General features: G+C 41.9%; 1 protein-coding gene across 2 annotated transcripts in view; it reads left to right on the forward strand.

The window, feature by feature from the left end:
* LOC126345210 (FGGY carbohydrate kinase domain-containing protein) overlaps positions 1-21,846 on the forward strand; it is a 134,022-nt gene that overhangs the window by 28,683 nt on the left and 83,493 nt on the right. For both annotated transcript variants that reach the window (XM_050002083.1, XM_050002084.1), the window contains exons 3-4: positions 2,841-2,952; positions 12,131-12,371. In XM_050002083.1, the coding sequence (XP_049858040.1) occupies positions 2,841-2,952; positions 12,131-12,371 (353 nt within the window). The remainder of the gene's footprint in view (positions 1-2,840; positions 2,953-12,130; positions 12,372-21,846) is intronic.

Consider the following 21,846-nt stretch of genomic DNA (forward strand, 5'->3'; position numbering starts at 1 on the left):
CACCAAGACAGGTCATGCGCTTCTGTTGTCGAATCAGAACTCTACCTCAACAACCATTTTTGCTTAATGTGGAGGAATCTTCCTGCTTTTTTGGACTGATTTTCAATGTCTGGTTGACATAGCTTCTCCAGCTTTGCCACAATAAGAAAATGGGCTGGTTGCACCTTAATACACTTCACTGCCACAGTAATACCACCTGGGGTGCAAATTGCTCTTCACTTTTGCAGCTTTATGCAGCTCACATCCTGTCCCATCTTGATTATGGGAGTCTAGCTTATGGTTCATTATCACATTCAGCATTGCCAATGCTGGACCCTATATACCATTGTGAGATTGGACTTGCAACAGGTGCCTTTTGGACCAGTCTTATGAATGGCCTACTCATAGGCTACTACAGATTAGCTCCCAACAACTGCTGTTCAGCTAAGTGATATACATTCATTACTCTCCTGAGTATCTGAACCACCATGTCCTTTTTCATGGCAGGGAGATTCAACTCCCTATCAGTGGCCCAGGACTCAAGCCACTGAGCTTACTACATAGAAGGTTTGAGCATCGCATTCACCAGTGACTGGGTGCTTCCGCATGATGTCACTATTAGTGGCATGAGAAGTAGTCTCATGTTCGTTTATGGCACTATTCCCCTTAAACTAACATTAATTTACAAAGACCGAAGGGCATTATAATGAGTTATGGGTTCGATAGTAGCTTGTCTGCACACTAACTTAATGTTACTACTTAGTGTGACTATGAAACTCTTATATTTTTTCGGTAATGACTAAAGTAAAACTATAGATTTGTGGCTCCCCCAGCCTCTACATTCTGTTATTCAATATTTTCTATTGGATAACTTCCAAACTGGCATCCGTCAGTCTGTTTTTATATACTGTACAATTTTCAGTTGTACTGGAAACATGGTAATCACAAAAACTTTCAATTTACTAAACAGATCTTGTGTGCCACAGTCGGCAGTAGTGTGTAGCACACTTTTCATGCAGATATAAAATAGTAAGGAAATGCTGTCACTCCAATTACTTGACACTTTACTACACAACACAATATAGAAGCTTGAGGGTTAATTGGCTCACTTTCATCAATTTTAAGAAGAGTTTGAATACCTTAATCCAACCAGGCATAGAAGCTCTCTATATGTATTCTGCTTACTGCTACTGCTGTTTAGCCCTCCGTTCCTTTGCTGATGTATTGATGCACCTCATCTGGATGAAGGTTCTGGTTTTAGCATGCACTGTGATGAACTCTTGAGAAATAGATGGAAACTTTCCAATTAAAAGTCTCACTGGGTTTATAATCACATTGGCATCTTTAAATGGGCTGCTGCCCTAAAAATTTAAAAATATCACCTCTAAACTGCTTAACAAGCTGATACCTATCTGAGCTCCTTTCCACCTTGATGCATATAGGCTAGAGGGACTGATGACCTTGTAGTGTGGTCCTGTTAAAACCATCAATCCAATCCAATTATTAAGTCAGTTCTTAACATTTGCTTCACTTGATTTGTGTATTCTTTGACTCATTCCCCAACTTTAAAGTTTTGCTTTATGAAGATATCTAAGTGAATAAAATGCCAGATGTGTTCACTAATTTAAAACTGTGTTCTGGAAGGGATATAGATGATTAATTGCATGCAATGGATTTTGTAGCTGCTCTGTATTTTATGGTCTACATCTACACGATTACTCTGCAGTTCACATTTAAGTGCTTCGCAGAGGGTTCATCGAACCACAATCATACTATTTCTCTACCATTCACTCCTGAACAGCAAGTGGGAAAAATGAATACCTTAACATTTTTACAAAGCTGAAAAATAACAGAACAGGAATAAAAATGATTAAGGACAAATATTTGTAATGACAGTGAGATTTCTATGATTGTAAAGAAATGTAGTTATTATAAATTAAAGATAGATTTAGTTAGGAATTGCAGGTTGTTTGGCTGAACAGAAGAAGCAAATATGATTACACTTTAAAATTTACAACATGTGTGCCCCACCTCCCTACACACACACACACACACACACACACACACACACACACACACACAGACAGAGAGAGAGAGAGAGAGAGAGAGAGGGAGAGGGGGGAGAGGGAGAGGGTGGAGAGAAGAGATATGCATGTGACAACTTTGCTCATCATATCTTTAAAAGAAGGAAAAGGGAGCTGCTGTTCAGAATATCCATTGGAAAATAAAAATCATAGAGCAACAAAGCAAAGATGCATAATTGTCTCTTGTCTAGTTTAAACATTCTGATGGAGATTTTGCATACTCATTTAGGCAAATGCTAGGCTGGTCCCCAAATTTTGCATCAGAGAATATGACACAAAAACAGTTAAAATAAACAAACAAACAAAACAAAATTTACAGGAGTCTCAAACAGTTGGCACTCTCCACTTCTTTCCCTTGGGTTAACTTGATGACTGTGGCACCAGGAAGGCATCCTGCCTCAGAGTTAAGTAATAAAACAGTAATTACCTAATCCTGAAAAAGCAGTCCATGTACTACATGCTGTAAATGCTATGGAAAAGAAGAAGAAGTTGCACAGGAACCCATTTCTCATATGATGAGCATACACCTAATATTTGTGTTCTACAGATTTCATTTTGTGCAGTAATTTCAATAAGTGCCATTAATTTCTGTATGAATAAGTGAAACTTGTTGTTATATTAGTTTCAATAGTATTCTTTGAAGACATTTAAGAATTGTGTCTGTTTAATGCTATAGCTTTTCCTTTTTAACATAATCTATATTTGTGTTCTAGCATCAAGAGTCTTTTGCTCCCACCATGAATGTAACTGTGAGAATTTATCACCTGTATTTTTCAGGCTGTCACACAAGACATAGAACCAGCAGCTGTTAAAGGAATTGGATTTGATGCTACATGTTCTTTAGTTGTCCTTGACAAAACAGGAAATCCACTTTCAGTAAGCCCAACAGGTATTTATTTATTTGAGAAAATTAACTGTTGAATACTGTTGTGTTAAATATCCATTCTCATGCAAAACATGAATGACCTCTCAAAATTTTGGAATTTCTTTTTTTTTCATTAAGTCAGTCATATTTTGTAGATCCTGTGGAATGAAATTCTGCATATGGAAAGGAGTCAAGAATGTGCATTTTATTTAAGTGAAATATAGTGCAATGACTTTAAGTTATAAAACAGTGTTACAGTGATAATATTAGTTATGTGTAACATAATACATTACTTTTTAAAACAAATGAGTTGTTGCAGTGATTAGACATAGGACTCATATTTGGGAGAACTGTCCAACCATCCAAATTAAGATTTCCTGTGAATTAGAGAAATCATTTAATGCGAATGCTGAACTGAATTTGAAAGGGCATGGCTGAGTTCCTTCCCCATCCTTCCTTAATCCAAGCCTATGCTCCATACCTGATGATCTCATCATAAGCAGGTTGTTAAACTTAACTCTTCTTTTTTAAAGATATCTATGAAGATGTTCTTCAATGTTGTAGGAGGTGCCATCCAGCCAAAAGTTTACAGTCATAGCCCTTTTGCATCTTGCAAAACTCTGTTACTTCTGTGGTGTCTGATAGCCTTATTGTTATTAATGTTTTTAATAGTTATTTTACACATTTATTGCTATGGTGCAGTTCTAATAATTATAATTACAATCCTTTGAAAAAGTATGTAAGATACTCAATCCTAAGGTGAGTAAACTCACTACTGTATTCAAAAATTTTACAGTTATTTTTATCATGATACCATCATTTCATTTGGTAAAAAATTGTGACAAGTAACCTAAAGCTGAGAAATTTTAAAATTTTGAGGAATCTCTCATGGCTCTGTCATCTAAAGGATCTAAAAATCTAACTTTCCATTGCTCTTTATAAATTTTTTGCATAGTTTTAATACTTTTTAAATATTAATTGCTTTTAACATTGTATAAAATTTTCAAAAATCTTTGCAGACTGTGAAGACCTTCTTTGTTTCATATTCTTCACTTCAATCCATGACTGAGCAAAATGGCACAGTAGTTAACACATTGGCCTTGCATTCGGCAGGACGACGGTTTAAACCCATGTCTGGCTTTCCTGATTTAGGTTTCCCATGATTTCCCTAAATCGCTTCAGGCAAATTCTGGGATGGTTCCTTTGAAAGGATCTGGATGATTTCTTTCCCCATCTTTTCCTAATCTGAGCTTGTGCTCCATCTCTAATGGTGTCATTGTTGATGGGATGTTAAACACTAGTCTCCTCCTCCTCCTCCTCCTCCTCCTCCTCCTCCTCCTCCTCCTCCTTTAATCCATGTGTAACCACTTTCAACTGTTGAACAGGCACTGAGGGTAGGAATAAGGTGTGGGTATCCAAGGAGGGTATTTTTTAAAATGAATAACAGGCAATGATGTACCGTAGGTAAAAGCACACTATAAGTTAGTACTCAGGGTACAAATTGCGCATCAGGGAAACATGGACATGCCACCAACAGACTGAAAGGGCCATCTCGGCTAAGTCACAGAGTGGATCAGGAAAGTGCAGCAAGAAGGTGCATTTTTCAGTTGGAGATAGTCATAGATAGAGGATCCTCTATGGATCCACCACCCTTTTCCCATCTACCAGAATCCAGTGTGATCATTCTCCCATGCTTACTTCACCAGACAACTCGTGGCTGGAAAAAGAGAAAATTTTCCAGTCCAGAGTTCACAATAAAATATCCCCAAAGCCCTTCAGGCAGGTTGCTGCATGCACATTGTGACCTACAAATTCAGTTTGCCTGTGTCTTCCAAGATATGTGATGTATGGTTCCTTCAACAGTTTTTTTGTTGAGCTGACCTTAGTGTTAGAAGAACATTGAAATTTAACAAAGAAAATGGTCTTCAGTGTGGTAGACAGTGGGTTATAGAATAAGAATGCAATTTGATGAAAACTCATGAAGAAATGAACAATAACACTAAACTTTCAGAAATTGCATTAACTTTGGCTGGTCCCGGCGGAGGTTCGAGTCCTCCCTCAGGCATGGGTGTGTGTCTTTGTCCTGAGGATAATTTAGGTTAAGTAGTGTGTAAGCTTAGGGACTGATGACCTTAGCACTTAAGTCCCATACGATTTCACACACATTTGAACATTTTTGTTTTGCATTAATTTTTTGGGAATAAAAGGAAAAAAATTGAAAGTAAGAAATGTAAGGGAAGGCTATTGATATAGCAGTAAAAAAATCACTTGTTATACCTTCCTCTGAAAAGCTATACAAGGTACTGTGAACGCTTTATAAATGCTTCTAGAAAAATAAATGAACCATAAAGGTTTTAGAACCTAAATTAGGGCACCTTTTTCTAAAACTGAGGAATTTCATATTGAAGTTCACTTTTTTAAAACCATTGAGTGTTATTGTCTGCTTTATTTTCACATTTTGTCATAAATAATTTTTTTTGTATTACTTAAGTTGTGCTATCATTTTTAGTTATATTGTTATCAACAACTAAAATTTAAATTTTTTTAGTCTTCATTCAATTAAAAGAAAATGATGATGTGGCAGTTGTAAATCTACAGAATTGATATTGAATAAATATCTGCAACCACTATTATTTTCTTTTAATTACAGTGATACAAAATTATTTTGGACTTCATCCAAAATGTTTAATTTGATAAAGCTGTAGGAGACAGTGGTTGGTTGTTTCTTTAATATAAATTCCACAAAACACCACTGGATTTTCAAATCTATTGTGAATAAAATAATTATAAAATAATAGTTTGGTATACAGGGTGATTCTGTGATGATGTTACAACCTTTCAGGGATGAATGAGAAGGGCAAATGAATGAATTTGAAGTGAGGGACACTGGTCCAGTAATTATGGTGTTGAAACTTATAGCAGAAAATTGTTCTGATATCTCTGACACCTGAATATGTGTACTAGTACTGTTGTTGCCGAGATTGTATGTTGGACAACTTTCAGAGAACAAGAGAGAAATATCCAGTAAGTAAGCATGGGCTGTAAAATTCATACCTTGAGACCTTTAAGCACTTGTTTAGTAGAAGAGATGTATTTCACAGTAGCAGAGACGGACATACACTCATAGCTCTTGGCCCCAGGGGCTTAGCATTCATTTGCTGGGTACGGACTTGGCGACCCCGGGGTTCCTGATCTGGGGACTGGTAAGCGCCGCCACTCCCCTGTCACCGTAAGCTCTGGGCATACTTCAACGACCACCGTGCGGCGCGGCGGTGGAATGTTGTGTGTCTCAGGGAGTGGGGATCTTGGCTTGGCCACCCGGATCGCGAGGATGGAATAAACCTCTATAAACAACCCCTCAATCTCAAGGTGTGCTGCGTGCCGATGAGATGCATGGCTGTTGAGGTGGAACAGTCACTAGCGGGCAACCTCTGGGGAACCTGCCGCACCTCAGTTGTATAAGGCTTACCTAAGCACGCGGGGCTCTGTCTAGGTGGACTTCTAGTTCCCTAGCTGCTCGTGGGACCGAGATGGATCCTTCGAAATCCTCTTTTCCTCCTCCCAGTGGAAAGGGTGGGCCGCTGGAAGGTTCCAACACCCAGTCTCTGAAGAGGGCTCGTGCAGTCAGTCCCCATGACTGCAGCACATCTTTGACAAGTGAAGTCTTTAGTAACAGAATGCATTCTGGTACTCAGAATGTGTTTCTCATTGTGAAATGGAAGGAGGGTAGTTTTGAGAAGGTTTTGCCCTTCTATATATAGAAGGGTCTGGAGGGCATCTGTGGCTCCTTAAAATCAGTGAAGCGTTTGTGTAATGGGACCTTGCTCATGGAAACTTCCACTTCCCAGCAAGCCACTAACCTACAAGCTGCTAAATGCCTTGGGGAGTATACCATAGACACTGAACTGCACAGCACCTTGAATTATAGCAAAGGTGTTGTGACATGCCGGGATCTAGTCGACATTCCCAAAGACGAACTGCAACGTGAGTGGGCTCCGGAAGGTATTGTTGATGTTCAACATATCATGAAGAGGGTTGATGGCAATCTTGTGAAATCCGACTCTTTTATTCTGACCTTCAGTAGCACGAAACTTCCAGAACATATTAAAGCTGGCTTCCTTCGCCTTAGTGTGCGTCCTTATTTCCCGTCGCCAATGCGCTGTTTTAAATGCCAGCGTTTTGGGCATACCACCTTAGGGTGGAAAGGTGAAGCGACTTGTGGCAACTGTGGTAAGACTGCTCATGAAGGAATTGGTTGCTCGTCTCCAGCCAGATGTATTAATTGGTCTGGGAACCACCCTGTTTGGAGTAGGGACTGCCGAATATTTTTAGAGGAACGCAAAGTCCAGGAAATAAAAACAACCAAGCGTATCCCCTACGGTGAGGCCAAGAAGATCTATAAGTCGATGCAACCTCCCACATTTGCTACTCCAAAAGTCGATGCCTCAACGCAGACCGAGGTGGTGAGTGTTGGCACTAACACCTGCAGCTGTCAGTGCACTTGCAATGCAGCCAGTGTTTCAGAGCCGGTAGCCCCTACTCGAACGGCAGACAAGGGTACAGTGGCGAACTTGGGCCAGCCCCTGTCGCCTCCAACAGCTGAGGCTGTTCCCAAGCCCAGTGCGCCAATTACCACTCCCACATCAGCTCCCCCAAAGCCCACCAAACCGCAGAAAGCTCCTGTACAGCAGCAACACCGGGTCAAATCCCGTGGTAAGCCGTCTGACCATGCGGCTGTTGTTTTACGTGAGGCTTCATCTGACTCTTCCCCAGAGTTGATGGAGTACGACGTATGTGTGGGGCAATCATCTCACCCCACACCTGCCCCTTCACCTACTGCGGTCTCCCCGCCCCGTCGGAGAGACAGGATGAAGGTGCTACCCCCAACATAGATGGCTCCCATACTTCAGTGGAACTTGCAAGGGTTCAGGACGCATGTGGAGGAACTTCGTCTCCTCTCTCAGGGTAGACCACTGTGTCTCTGTCTCCAGGAGACTTACTTCCATCCCTCATACTCCCCTGAGCTGCGAGGCTATACACTCTACAAAAAGGACGACCTGCACGGAGAGCGAGCTAGAGGAGGTGTAGGTATTTTCGTCAGGACGGACTACCACTCCTCGCCTCTCTCGCTTATGACGACTTTACAGGTTGTCGCTGTGTCTGTGCAAGTACGTCATCCACTGACTGTCTGTTCACTTTACTTGCCCCCACATGACGCACTTGATGAAGTGGCCCTCACCAACCTTCTTACACAGCTCCCCCAACCATTCATTATTTGTGGTGATTTTAATGCCCACAATGTGCTTTGGGGCTCTGCAATTACCTGCCCCAGGGGTAGAGCAATTGAGAGGCTTCTCCTGTCATCCTGTGCCTACTTGCTCATTGGAGGACAGAGTACTCATTTCTGCACAGCGACTGGGTCATTCTTGGCCATTGATCTCTCGCTTTGCTCTCCAGCTCTTGCCGCCAGTGCTCACTGGGAAGTGGTCGATGACTTGCATGGCAGTGATCATTTCCCCATCTGGATTCACCTACCAGATGGCGTGGGCCCCGAAAGGAGACCACCACAATGGGTGCTCAGTAGAGCTGACTGGACACTTTATAGCCAGTTGGCCCAATTCGAACACTGTGCGACTGTTGAGGTGTGGGTGGCTCATATTACCGAAACGGTCCACCACGCCGCTGCATCATCCATTCCACAGTCCATGGGCCCCCGGAAGTGGCCACCTGTGCCTTGGTGGAGTGCCGAATTCCGCTCTGCAATCAGGACCAGGCATGCGGCTCTGCGTCGGTTCAAGTCTCGGCCAACTGCTGAGAATCTTGCAGTATTTCGGGTGGCAAGGGCAAGGTGTCACCGCATAATTCGTGAGAGCAAGAAGAGGTCATGGCAACAGTTCCTGAACACCATTAATCGTTCCACCAAAAGTTCCATTGTGTGGGAGACCATCAGGAGAATTTCTGGCAGAGGAGGGAGGTGTCCCATAGCTGCTGTAATGGATGACGGCACTCTCCACACGGATCCGCGAGACATTGCCCAGACTATGGCAGCATATTTTGCCACAGTTGCTGCAACAACCAGTCAGGATCCAGGTTTCCAGCGCCATAGGGCCGTTGCTGAGAGATGTAGTCTGGACTTCCAGTCTACCTCTCATGAAGTTTGCAACTGCCCATTTTCTATGTGGGAGCTGGATTCTGCATTGTCTGGAGCTCGTGACACATCCCCTGGTCACGACAGGATCCATTACAGTATGCTATGGCACCTCACAATGCGCAACAAAGAAATCCTCCTCGCACTTTTTAATGCAATTTGGGCGTCGGGTCACTTTCTTGACACGTGGCGTGAGGCAGTTTTAATGCCTTTTTTAAAACCTGGGAAAGACCGCATGAGCCCAAGTAGCTACCGTAGTGTTGCCCTCACTAGTTGCATAGGGAAGACCTTGGAGCGGATGGTCAACCGCCGCCTTGTCTGGATGTTGTAATCCCGGCAACTCCTTAGTCGCTTTCAGTGTGGGTTCAGGAGGTTTCGTTCCACCTTCGATAACGTTGCCCTCCTGCAGGTGGCTATACAACAAGCTTTCCTACACCGTCATCACCTTCTAGGTGTATTTTTCGACATTGAGAAGGCCTACGATACCACTTGGAGGCGTTTCATCCTGGAGCAACTTCACGAATGGGGTTTTTGTGGTTGTCTTCCTCTTTTTATTCAGTCTTTCCTCTCGCCACGATATTTTAGATACTGAATTGGTGACGCCCTGTCTGATCGCTTTGAACAGGAGAACGGTGTCCCTCAGGGTAGTGTTTTAAGTGTCACTCTCTTTGCCATCGCTATTAACAGCATTACGTCCATAGTGAAAAGTCCTGTCCAGTGTTCTTTGTTTATGGATGATTTCTCGAGTTTTGCTCTTCTTCAAGCCTTGCAACGACAACTCGTCAGTTGGAACTTACGATCAGATGACTGGGTGCGGAAGAGTGGTTTCAAGTTTTCCACCGAGAAGTCTGTATGTGTTCTTTTTAACCGTTCTCGTTCGATTTTAACCTTTCCTGAGTTGCGGATGAGGGACACTATTCTTACTTTTAAGGACACGGTGAGGTTTCTGGGGGTCATTTTTGACTGGAAGCTCACGTGGTTACCTCATCTTCAAGACCTGAAACGGCGGTCACTTAAGGCTTTAAGTATTTTAAAATGTCTTAGCCACAGTACATGGGGAGGTGACAGGACTTGTCTGCTCCAGTTTTACAGGGCGTTTGTGTGATCTCGACTCGATTATGGGTCCACATTGTATGGGTCTGCGAGGCCTTCTTACTTAAAGATGTAAACGTTGTGCACCATGAAGGGCTTCGGTTGGCCACTGGGGCATTCCGAACTAGCCACTTCCTATGCGGTGACGGCTACTTACAGTGCGCCAGGCGTAATAAACTTTGTCCACACCATACACCCCTGCATACCCTGCTGTTGCCCAGCCTCCTCTGGCACAGTTATTTCATCACCGGCAACGTGCGACGCAGCCCTATGGGATTCGCGCACAGGATTGCCTCGCTGCGATGTCTATGGCTGGTCTTTGTGTTTTGCGTCGCGGTTGGAGCAGATCCCCACCTTGGTTCCTCCGGAGACCCAAACTTATTTTAGATTTGACTAATTTTAAGAAAGATCGCACACCAGATTTTACATTCCAATCTCTGTTTTTTAACATTTTAGATGTGCATCACGGTTTCACTGTCGTGTACACCGATGGCTCCAAACAGGAGAATTTCCTTGGCTGTTCTGTGGTGTTCCCTGATCAAGTTACCCAGATTCGCCTCCCTGCTGAATATACCGTTTTCGCAGCGGAGCTCCACATGATCCTGAAGGCACTGGAGCAGATGAATCGTGTTCGGGACGATCAATTTCTTCTCTGCTCCGATTCTCTTAGTGCCTTACAATCACTGCAGAACCTGTACCCGACTGAGGAGATGGTCCAGCTGATACATAACCAACTGTACTTGCTCCAACGGTGGGGTACAGAAGTATCCTTCTGCTGGGTGCCTGGTCATGTCGGCATATGGGGCAATGAACAGGCCGATCAGGCTGCCAAGGAGGCCTGCAGAGAGCAGGAAGTGGGCCAGTGTCCTATTCCCTTGCAGTCAGTCATCGCTGCGCTCTACAGGAAGTGCATGGAGTTGTGGGAGGACGAATGGCTGGCGGTGCCGGCCAAGAAACTGCGGTTGATAAAGTCAACCACTTGGCCGTGGCGTTCCTCCTGCCGGTTGCTCAGGCGGGAGGAGGTCGCCCTCACATGTCTTCGGATCGGGCACTGTCCTCTCACACATAGCTTTTTATTACGGCGGAAGGATCCACCGCTTTGTGATGCTTGTGGTGTGCACATCTCTGTCCGGCACATTTTAACAGACTGCATTTTATACCGTGATGCATGGGCAGAAGTACAAGTTGATGGGGATCTGCCTTCTGTTTTAGCTAATGATGAGACGTGTGTGTCTGGGGTTTTTAAGTTTTGTGATGTGTCTGGACTCTGGCCTAAAATTTTAGGCTGTAGGTTTTAGCATATTGCAGAGTGGCTGACTCCTCCCCTTTTTCCTTGTGGTCAGCCAGCCACTTCCATGTGCTACATTGTTTTAGCTTCCTCTATCATTTTCTTCCTGTGTTGTCCATGTTTTACTGCTCACGCTCTGCTTCATCCCATTGGTGTGGGTGAGCACATGTTTTTCAATGATTGTTACCCATGTATTCTGTTCCGTCTTATATTCCTGTTGTGGGATTTTTCTTGACTTCTGTCTCACTAAGTTACTGAACGGGCACTGAAGACCTTGCTGTCGTGCGCCCAAAACCCCTCTACTACTACTACTACTACTACTACTACTACTACTCCTCATAGCTCTTAAGGTATGAATTTTAGAGTACATGCTCACTAGACGTTTTTCCTTGTTTTGGTCCACCTCTGAAAGTTGCTTACCCAACAATCTTAACAATGGGAGTGTCACGTATTCTACTGTTGGAGGTATGGGAACAATTTTTGCTTATAATTTTCGAAATGAGTGCTTCTGGACCAGAATCCCTTACCTCAAATCGATACATTTACCCTTCCCCATCATCCCTGAAAATTTGTTACATCATCATGGATTCACCCTGTATATTATTGCAATAAAACTAGGGTAATATTTATCTTTGTTGATTGTGCATAGAGGAATTTTTGTTGTTTTATTCCAGGTAATAATGAACAGAATATTATTTTGTGGATGGATCATCGTGCAATTGAAGAAGCAGATTTAATAAACAGTCTGAAGAACCCAGTCTTAAATTATGTTGGTGGAAAAATTTCGTTGGAAATGGAGACACCAAAACTTCTCTGGCTCAAGAAAAATTTAAAGAGTCAGTGTTGGGATAAGGCAGGATATTTCTTTGACTTACCTGACTTCCTAACTTGGAAAGCAACAGATTCAGAATCTCGGTAATAATTCAAAAACAAAAAAACTGGAGAAAGATAAAAATAAGTAAAATTATTACACAAAATTTACCTTTTAAAAATTGGGATTTGGATTTTTTTGTCCATGTTCCTTGGATCTTGAGGAAGAACTTTCCAAAATATGAGTTATGGTGTACACTAACAAAGGGCAGTAGTGGCTAGGAAACTAATCCTTTATACTGTATCAACAGCATACAGTTATTTGAAGAATGCTTGTAAAATTTTAATTATCACCTAAAAAAATCAAACTGTGGCCCTGGAACTTGGTGGTGGTGTTAGTTCTTCAACTTAAAATGTGGTGCATTTTGCCCAATCATGAATGTGATGGCAGAGACCATGAACATAGGAGTTTGCATTTTGGCCATTCAGCAAGTATTCTACCATCAAAATTAGATCGTTGTCAAAATGTAAATGCCTGCTGTGTACTGGTTACACACTATTTTCATCAGAGGAAATAGGAGGAAGTCCTCGGGTGCTATGTCATGAGAATTTGTGGAATGGAGGCAGGGGCAGAGTGTAAGAGGAGGCAGCAGAATGTGCTGGAGTATTGTCATCACAGAGCGAGGTGGCGCAGTGGTAGCACACTGGACTCGCATTCGTGAGGATGACGGTTCAATCCCACATCCGGCCATCCTGATTTAGGTTTTCCGTGATTTCCCTAAATCACTCCAGGCAAATGTTGGGATGGTTCCTTTGAAAGGGCACGGCCGACTTCCTTCCCCAGCCTTCCCTAATTCGATGAGACTGATGACCTTGCTGTTTGGTCTCTTCCCCCAAACAACCCAACCCCAAGTATTGTCATCGACCAAAATCAGCCCCTTGAACAGCTTACTGTGATGCTTTGTCTTGATAGCCCATCATCAACATTGTCAGGAGGTTTCAGCAGGATACTCCTACTGAAATGGATAGGTTAAAGTTAGATATAGTGGGAATTAGTGAAGTTCGGTGGCAGGAGGAACAAGACTTCTGGTTAGGTGACTACAGGGTTATAAACACAAAATCAATGCAGGAGTAGGTTTAATAATGAATAAGAAAATTGGAATGCGGGTAAGCTACTACAAACAGCATAGTGAACGCATTATTGTGGCCAAGATAGATACGAGGCCCACACCTGCTACAGTAGTACAAGTTTATATGCCAACTAGCTCTGCAGATGACTTGATGAAATAAAAGAAATTATTCAGATAGTGAAGGGTGACGAAAATTTAATAGTCATGGGTGACTGGAATTTGGTAGTAGGAAAAGGGAGAGAAGGAAACGTAGTAGGTGAATATGGATTGAGGCTAAGAAATGAAAGAGGAAGCCGCCTGGTAGAATTTTGCACAGAGCACAACTTAATCATAGCTAACACTTGGTTCAACAATGATAAAAGAAGGTTGTACACATGGAAGAAGCCTGGAGATGTTGACAGGTTTCAGATAGATTATATAATGGTAAGACAGAGATTTAGGAACCAGACTTTAAATTGTAAAACATTTCCAGGGGCAGATGTGGACTCTGACCACAATCTATTGGTTATGACCTGTAGATTAAAACTGAAGGAACTGCAAAAAGGTGGGAATTTAAGGAGATGGGACCTGGATAAACTAAAAGAACCAGAGGTTGTACAGAGTTTCAGGATAGCATAAGGGAACAATTGACAGGAATGGGGGAAAGAAATACAGTGGAAGAAGAATGGGTAGCTTTGAGGGATGAAGTAGTGAGTGCAGCAGAGGATCAAGTAAAAAGACGAGGGCTAGTAGAAATCCTTGGGTAACAGAAAAACTATTGAATTTAATTGATGAAAGGAGAAAATATAAAAATGCAGTAAATGAAGCAAGCAAAAAGGAATACAAACGTCTCAAAAATGAGATCGATAGGAAGTGCAAAATGGCTATGCAGGGATGGCTAGAAGACAAATGTAAGGATGTAGAGGCTTATCTCACTAGGGGTAAGATAGATACTGCCTACAGGAAAATTAAACAAACCTTTGGAGATAAGAGAACCACTTGTATGAACATCAAGAGCTCAGATGGAAACCCAGTTCTAAGCAAAGAAGGGAAAGCAGAAAGGTGGAAGGAGTATATAGAGGGTCTATACAAGGGCGATGTACTTGAGGACAATATTATGGAAATGGAAGAGGATGTAGTTCAAGATGAAATGGGGGATACGTTTCTGTGTGAAGAGTCTGACAGAGCACTGAAAAACCTGAGTCGAAACAAGGCCCCTGGAGTAGACAACATTCCATTGGAACTACTGACGGCCTTGGGAGAGCCAGTCCTGACAAAACTCTACCATCTGGTGAGCAAGATGTATGAAACAGGCGAAATACCCTCAGACTTCAAGAAGAATATAATAATTCCAATCCCAAAGAAAGCAGGTGTTGACAGATGTGAAAATTATCGAACTATTAGTTTAATAAGTCACAGCTGCGAAATACTAATGTGAATTCTTTACAGACGAATGAAAAAACTAGTAGAAGCTGACCTCGGGGACGATCAGTTTGGATTCTGTAGAAATGTTGGAACACGTGAGGCAATACTGACCCTACGACGTATCTTAGAAGCTAGATTAAGGAAAGGCAAACCTACGTTTCTAGCATTTGTAGACTTAGAGAAAGCTTTTGACAATGTTGACTGGAATTCTCTCTTTCAAATTCTGAAGGTGGCAGGGGTAAAATACAGGGAGCGAAAGGCTATTTACAATTTGTACAGAAGCCAGATGGCAGTAATAAGAGTCGAGGGACATGAAAGGGAAGCAGTGGTTGGGAAGGGAGAGAGACAAGGTTGTAGCCTCTCCCCAATGCTATTCAATCTGTATATTGAGCAAGCAGTAAAGGAAACAAAAGAAAAATTTGGAGTAGGTATTAAAATCCATGGAGAGGAAATAAAAACTTTGAGGTTCGCCGATGACATCGTAATTCTGTCAGAGACAGCAAAGGACTTGGAAGAGCAGTTGAACGGAATGAACAGTGTCTTGAAAGGAGGATATAAGATGAACATCAACAAAAGCAAAATGAGGATAATGGAATGTAGTTGAATTAAGTCGGGTAATGCTGAGGGAATTAGATTTGGAAATGAGACACTTAAAGTATAAAGGAGTTTTGCTATTTGGGGAGCAAAATAACTGATGATGGTCGAAGTAGAGAGGATATAAAATGTAGACTGGCAATGGCAAGGAAAGCGTTTCTGAAGAAGAGAAATTTGTTAACATCGAGTATAGATTTAATTGTCAGGAAGTCACTTCTGAAAGTATTTGTATGGAGTGTAGCCATGTATGGAAGTGAAACATGGACAATAAATAGTTTGGACAAGAAGAGAATAGAAGCTTTTAAAATGTGGTGCTACAGAAGAATGCTGAAGATTGGGAGAAGAGAAGTTTGTGGCACAACGTGACCAGAAGAAGGGATCAGTTGGTAGGACATGTTCTGAGGCATCAAGGAATCACCAATTTAGTATTGGAGGGCAGTGTGGAGGGTAAAAATCGTAGAGGGAGACCAAGAGATGAATACACTAAGCAGATTCAGAAGGATGTAGGTTGCAGTAGGTACTGGGAGATGAAGAAGCTTGCACAGGATAGAGTAGAATGGACCGTTGCATCAAACCAGTCTCAGGACTGAAGACCACATCAACAGCATCTCTCGCAGTGGGATGCTCCTTATGAGAGTAATCTGTTACCAGCACACCATGGCTGTACTTAAACACAAACAGCACCACCTTGCCCAGTGAGTGGTGGCTCTTCATTTTTTCTGTCTTGGGATCAGAACTTAAGCTTTATGATTAGGTGACTGAAGAAGTCATCTCAGTTAGCCTGCCACAGTTGCAGTATTTTCACTGACTCTGACTGCCATTCGACATGCATTTTGAATGTGTGTGAGTAGTCACAGAAGCCAGTGATCTGTGATCTTTGTTGTCATGCAAGAGGTTGAAACATGATCCATAACAGATTTTCACTTTTTCCACTATTACTTGGTTGCATTAAGCTGGTGTTTGGGCATCAGGGTCTACACTTCTCTTGCAGTTCCCAGTTCTTCACACAAAGAAGTGGTCTACCATTTCAGTTTTTGTTATTCGGAGTTGTTTACTCACACTGTAAGTTGAACTGTGTACTTCTAAATATGTTACTCTCAACACATATTTAATTGGTCATGTAAATTTAAATATATGCAAAAATGTGCACTGTTATGCTGTTTCAAATGTAACAAGTATCAGTGGACTGTTATGTGTGTGGACACCACTAGTTACACAAGGTGCTTTATAACTGTTGTTTTTATTTGTGACAAACCTGTTTTCATTGTTAACGAACCTAACTGGAATGTGCTACATACTAACCACAATAATGTCAACATGGCAAGTGTGTTAGTCATAATGAACAGGACATATAACTAGTTTTTTGAAGATCATAAGATGACAGTCTTAGCTGTTGAAACTGGCTGTGTATGTGTGTTTGTGTCTGTCTATTATTGATGAAGACCTTAATGGCCAAAGGCAATAATTGAGAGAGTCTTTTTGTTATGCTTATTGGCAAGTCAGCCTCTCTGCTATATGGTGAGTAGCAACTTTCCTTCTCATAATATTGTTACATTCCATCATGGTTTTTCCATTGTTTGATTTTTGTCTGACCCAGTGCTGTTTTCCTTTGTTACTATTGTGGTGTCACTGTCAGACACCACACTTGCTAGGTGGTAGCCTTTAAATCGGCCGCAGTCCGGTAGTATACGTCGGACCCGCTTGTCGCCACTATCAGTGATTGCAGACCGAGCGCCGCCACACGGCAGGTCTAGAGAGACTTCCTAGCACTCGCCCCAGTTGTATAGCCAACTTTGCTAGCGATGGTTCACTGACTTCTACGCTCTCATTTGCCGAGATGATAGTTAGCATAGCCTTCAGCTACGTTATTTGCTACGACCTAGCAAGGCGCCGTTATCTGTTACTATTGATACTGTGAATCATGTAATGTCAAGAGTGACGTTCGTCATTAATGGATTAAAGTTAAGTATTCCACCGGCTATGTCCGTTTTTCTTAATTCTAATTTCCTTGTCATGTTCCAGACCTCACGCCAGCCTGCGTGAGCTAAAACACGTGCATTTTGGCCTCGTTTAGAAATACAGGGTTGGCTCTCCGGCCAACCACAACAACTATTTTCTTTTGCATCACTATACTCAATGTCTATCCTTCTTTCTCATCTTTCCTGTGTTTCTCTTGTCGCCTTACAAACCACACTGCATGCTCTACTTACGAGCCACACTGTATCGTCCAACTCGGCTGTGCACAGCAGACAGCTACAAGACCACACTGATTGTTGGTGCAGCATCTTATGTTCCATATTACTCCTGCTGATATAATTAATCCTGTACTTTCAGACTGGTCACTTTCCCTGTGTCATTTCTCGTATTTTTGTGTGTTAACTACCACACCTTTCCAGTGCTACATGATCTTGTATCTCAACCTACAAACCCCTCCTCACCTCCCATACTTTCTCCGTTCTATTCCAGTTCACACCCACTAATTTCACATTATCCAGTCACGTATTATTCTCTACTTTGATCCTTGTGACAACTGAGTGTGGTTTCAGTTGCCTGAGACTGCACTTTTGCACTTTGTGTGTGTGTGTGTGTGTGTGTGTGTGTGTGTGTGTGTGTGTGTGTGTTTTGTTGTTGTTGAAGGTCTTGATGGCTGAAAGCTATAATTGTGAGTGTCTTTTTGTTGTGCCTATCTGTGACTCACCATCTCTGCTATATGATGAGTAGCAACTTTCCTTCTCATAATATAATTTTATGTTTCCATGAGGGTTGTTCATCTTTTGTGCCATTAATTAAAATAGTGGTATCATGTACATAGCTATAGTAGTATATGATATTTTTGAGGAGGTGATGATTGGATTCAGGATTTTGTCTTCTAAATTACTTGCAAATATTTTAGCTAACTATCTGGAAAGGTTTGAGCACATTGCCAGGCCATGTATTTGTTTGCAGATTTTATTATTAAAATTGAAATAGTTGTGTGTAAGTGTGAATTGGAGCAGGTCCATTAGTTCCGTAATGTAAGTTGAAGGGATCTTTCTTGTGCTTTTGTAGGTTGGCATTAATTATCTGTGGTGTGGCACCTACTAGCATAGAGGAATAAAGGTTTTGTGGTTCCATCATGAACTTCTATGTTTTTGATATGTGTGAATTCTGCTGTGTGTTCTCTTGTTATTGAAGGTGTTTGCTTCTTTGAGAATTCTGAAGAGCATTTTGTTGAGTTTGAATAATGATCTGTTCTTATAGTACCTTAGAATACAGAACAGCAGACATCAGTGTCACATTTATCACAAGACTACGACAACACATACTACAGTCTACAATTCCTCCTGTCACACCACAGCCCACAAAATGGCAGTATTATGGAACTTGATCAATAGAGCTATCCAGTTACCACTTTCTGTAACAGCATTGTTTCTCCACTAGACAGTGTCATAAGTTCCTCCAAATCACACACACACACACACACACACACACACACACACACACACGTGCGCAAATGCATGAGCATGTCATACTTACAAATGTAAATCCACCTGATGATGAAGGCTGAAACCTTTGAAACACTTCATGGAGGTAAACAAACAGTGACTGGTAACAGTAAACTTGTTGTTTCATTTGACTTTAATAACAGTCATGGTAAAACCTAACCTAAAATGTTCACACGTAAATTCAGGAAACTAATTACCACATCATACTTGACTTGCTGCGGGACAGTAACATTTTGTTATGGCTCCTCTAGTAGTGTGTTATGGTAACTTGGCATGAGGATTTTATTGTGTACCAGAACTGGAGACATGTTCATGTAAACATACCAAAAATTAATTACATAGCTTTACTTTTGAAGTGATAATTAGAACTTTGACTCCATAACCCCCCCTCCCAACACAGTTAAATTAACAAGAAAGCTGCTGCTGCCTCAGTATCTGCAAGTTACACATCATTGCCTGTTTCTTATTTTTGTGTAACTGCACTGCTATTTATCAAAGACTAAAAGTTAAGTACATGCTGCAACAATAGACTATTGTTGTGTGTCATAGTGTTAGCTCTTAACAAGACAAGAAAGTTAATAAGTTTAACACACTAATGTAACAAAGGCAAGATACATATAACAGAATAGGTGTCAACTGTGAAACAGAAGAAAGTACATGGGAAAAGTTGCCATCTTTGTATAAACAAATAGTGCTATATATGATAGCAGTGCTTTGAAGTCTGTGAGATGCTTCAGAAATGAGATTTTAGTGTTATGAAGTGTCACATTATGTTAGGCTATAATGCTGCAGGATGTAAGAGGACTTGGAAAGTGATGGAGCTGCACAATGTCTTTTAATTTTAGCATAGGGTTCATGGTATGTACAGGCCAAATGTCAGTGGATTAAAGGAAGACTATGAGGTTGGTGGTTCGATGTACATGCTTAACAATATAAAAGGCATTAATGGTGAAGACACGGCCATTTTCATTGACTTTCAATATGCCCATCCTTCCTGTGTGTATCGAAGCAGGTTTTATTTTCATAAAAGTTCAACTCTACATTTGTCACAGTGTTTTCACATTTTGCATTTACCCCATTGTCATGTAAGAACTAGACAGTGTGCTAAAACTGTAACTAAGCAACCCATGAGAAGGACTGTAGTAGCTACTTTTTTGGAGGTGGAGAATGATATGATGACTCAGAAAAATTAAAGTGACGTGGTGTGCGCCACATCATGAGGAAGAAAGGCTGCATAAGTCCATGCTACTGACCACCATTTTGACACTATTACTGTGAAGAAATTATGCAAAACATTAATATGTTGACACAAAGACAAATGAACACTGTAAGAATGAAATATTGGAACTGCAAATATACTTGTAAAAGCACATCAACTGCAAAGTAGGTTACCTCATGTAATTAGCGAACAGTGACTACAGTTATCAGTAGTAAACACCCAATCATTTCTTCCCAAAAATCAGGTTAAGACATTTCTATTAGTGCTTCTACAACAATTAAATGATGTTGTGTGGGCATTTTTTCATCTGAGTTTTAGGGGTGACCTCACACCCATGCAAACTCCAAATTTTTTGTCAGGTATTCAAAGTTAATATAAGTTTGTAAGGAATAGTGTTATTTATATATACACTACTGGCTATTAAAATTGTTACACCAAGAAGAAATGCAGGTGATAAGCAGGTATTCATTGGACAAATATCTTATACTAGAACTGACATGTGATTACATTTTCACGCAATTTGGGTGCATAGACCCTGAGAAATCAGTACCCAGAACAACCACCTCTGGCCATTATAACGGCCTTTGTATGCCTGAGCATTGAGTCAAACAGAGCTTGGATGGCATGTACAGGTACAACTGCCCATGCAACTTCAACCCGATACCACAGTTCATCGAAAGTAGTGACTGGCATAGTGTGATGAGCCAGTTGTTTGGCGACCATTAACCAGACGTTTTCAGTTGGTGAGAGATCTGGAGAATGTGCTGACCAGGGCAGCAATCGAACATTTTCTGTATCCAGAAAGGCCCGTACATGACCTGCAACATGCGGTCGTGCATTATCCTGCTGAAATGTAGGGTTTCGCAGGGATCGAATGAAGGGTAGAGCCACGGGTCGTAACACATCTGAACTGTAATGTCCACTGTTCAAAGTGCCATCAGTGCAAACAAGAGGTGACCGAGACATGTAACCAATGGCACCTTATACCATCATGCTGGGTGATATGCCAGTATGGCGATGATGAATACACGCTTCCAAATTGTGTTCATCGCGATGTCGCCAAACACGGATGCAACCATCATGATGCTGTACACAGAACCTAGATTCATCCGAAAAAATGAGGTTTTGCCATTTGTGCACCCAGGTTCATAATTGAGTACACTATCACAGGCGCTGCTGTCTGTGATGCAGCGTCAAGGGTAACCGCAGCCATGGTCTCTGAGCTGATAGTCCATGCAGCTGCAAACGTCATCGAACAGTTTGTGCAGATGGTTGTTGTCTTGCAAACGTCCCCATCTGTTGACTCAAGGATCGAGACATGGCAGCACGATCCATTACAGCCATGCTGATAAGATGCCTGTTATCTCGACTGCTAGTGATACGAGGCCATTGGGATCCAGACGGCATTCCATATTCCCCTCCTGAATGCACTGATTCCATATTCTGCTAACAGTCATTGGATCTCGACCAATGCGAGCAGCAATGTCACGATACGATAAACTGCAATCGTGATAGGCTACAATCCAACCTTTATCAAAGTCGGAAACATGATGGTACGCATTTCTGCTCCTTACACGAGGCATCACAACAATGTTTCACCAGGGAACACTGGTCAACTGCTGTTTGTGTGTGAGAAATCAGTTGGAAACTTTACTCGTGTCAGAACGTTGTAGGTGTCGTCACCGACGCCAACCTTGTGTGAATGCTCTGAAAAGCTAATCATTTGCATATCACAGCATCTTCTTCCT

Source organism: Schistocerca gregaria, chromosome 1 (assembly GCF_023897955.1).
Source record: "Schistocerca gregaria isolate iqSchGreg1 chromosome 1, iqSchGreg1.2, whole genome shotgun sequence".
In the NCBI taxonomy this organism is placed as follows: domain Eukaryota; kingdom Metazoa; phylum Arthropoda; class Insecta; order Orthoptera; family Acrididae; genus Schistocerca; species Schistocerca gregaria.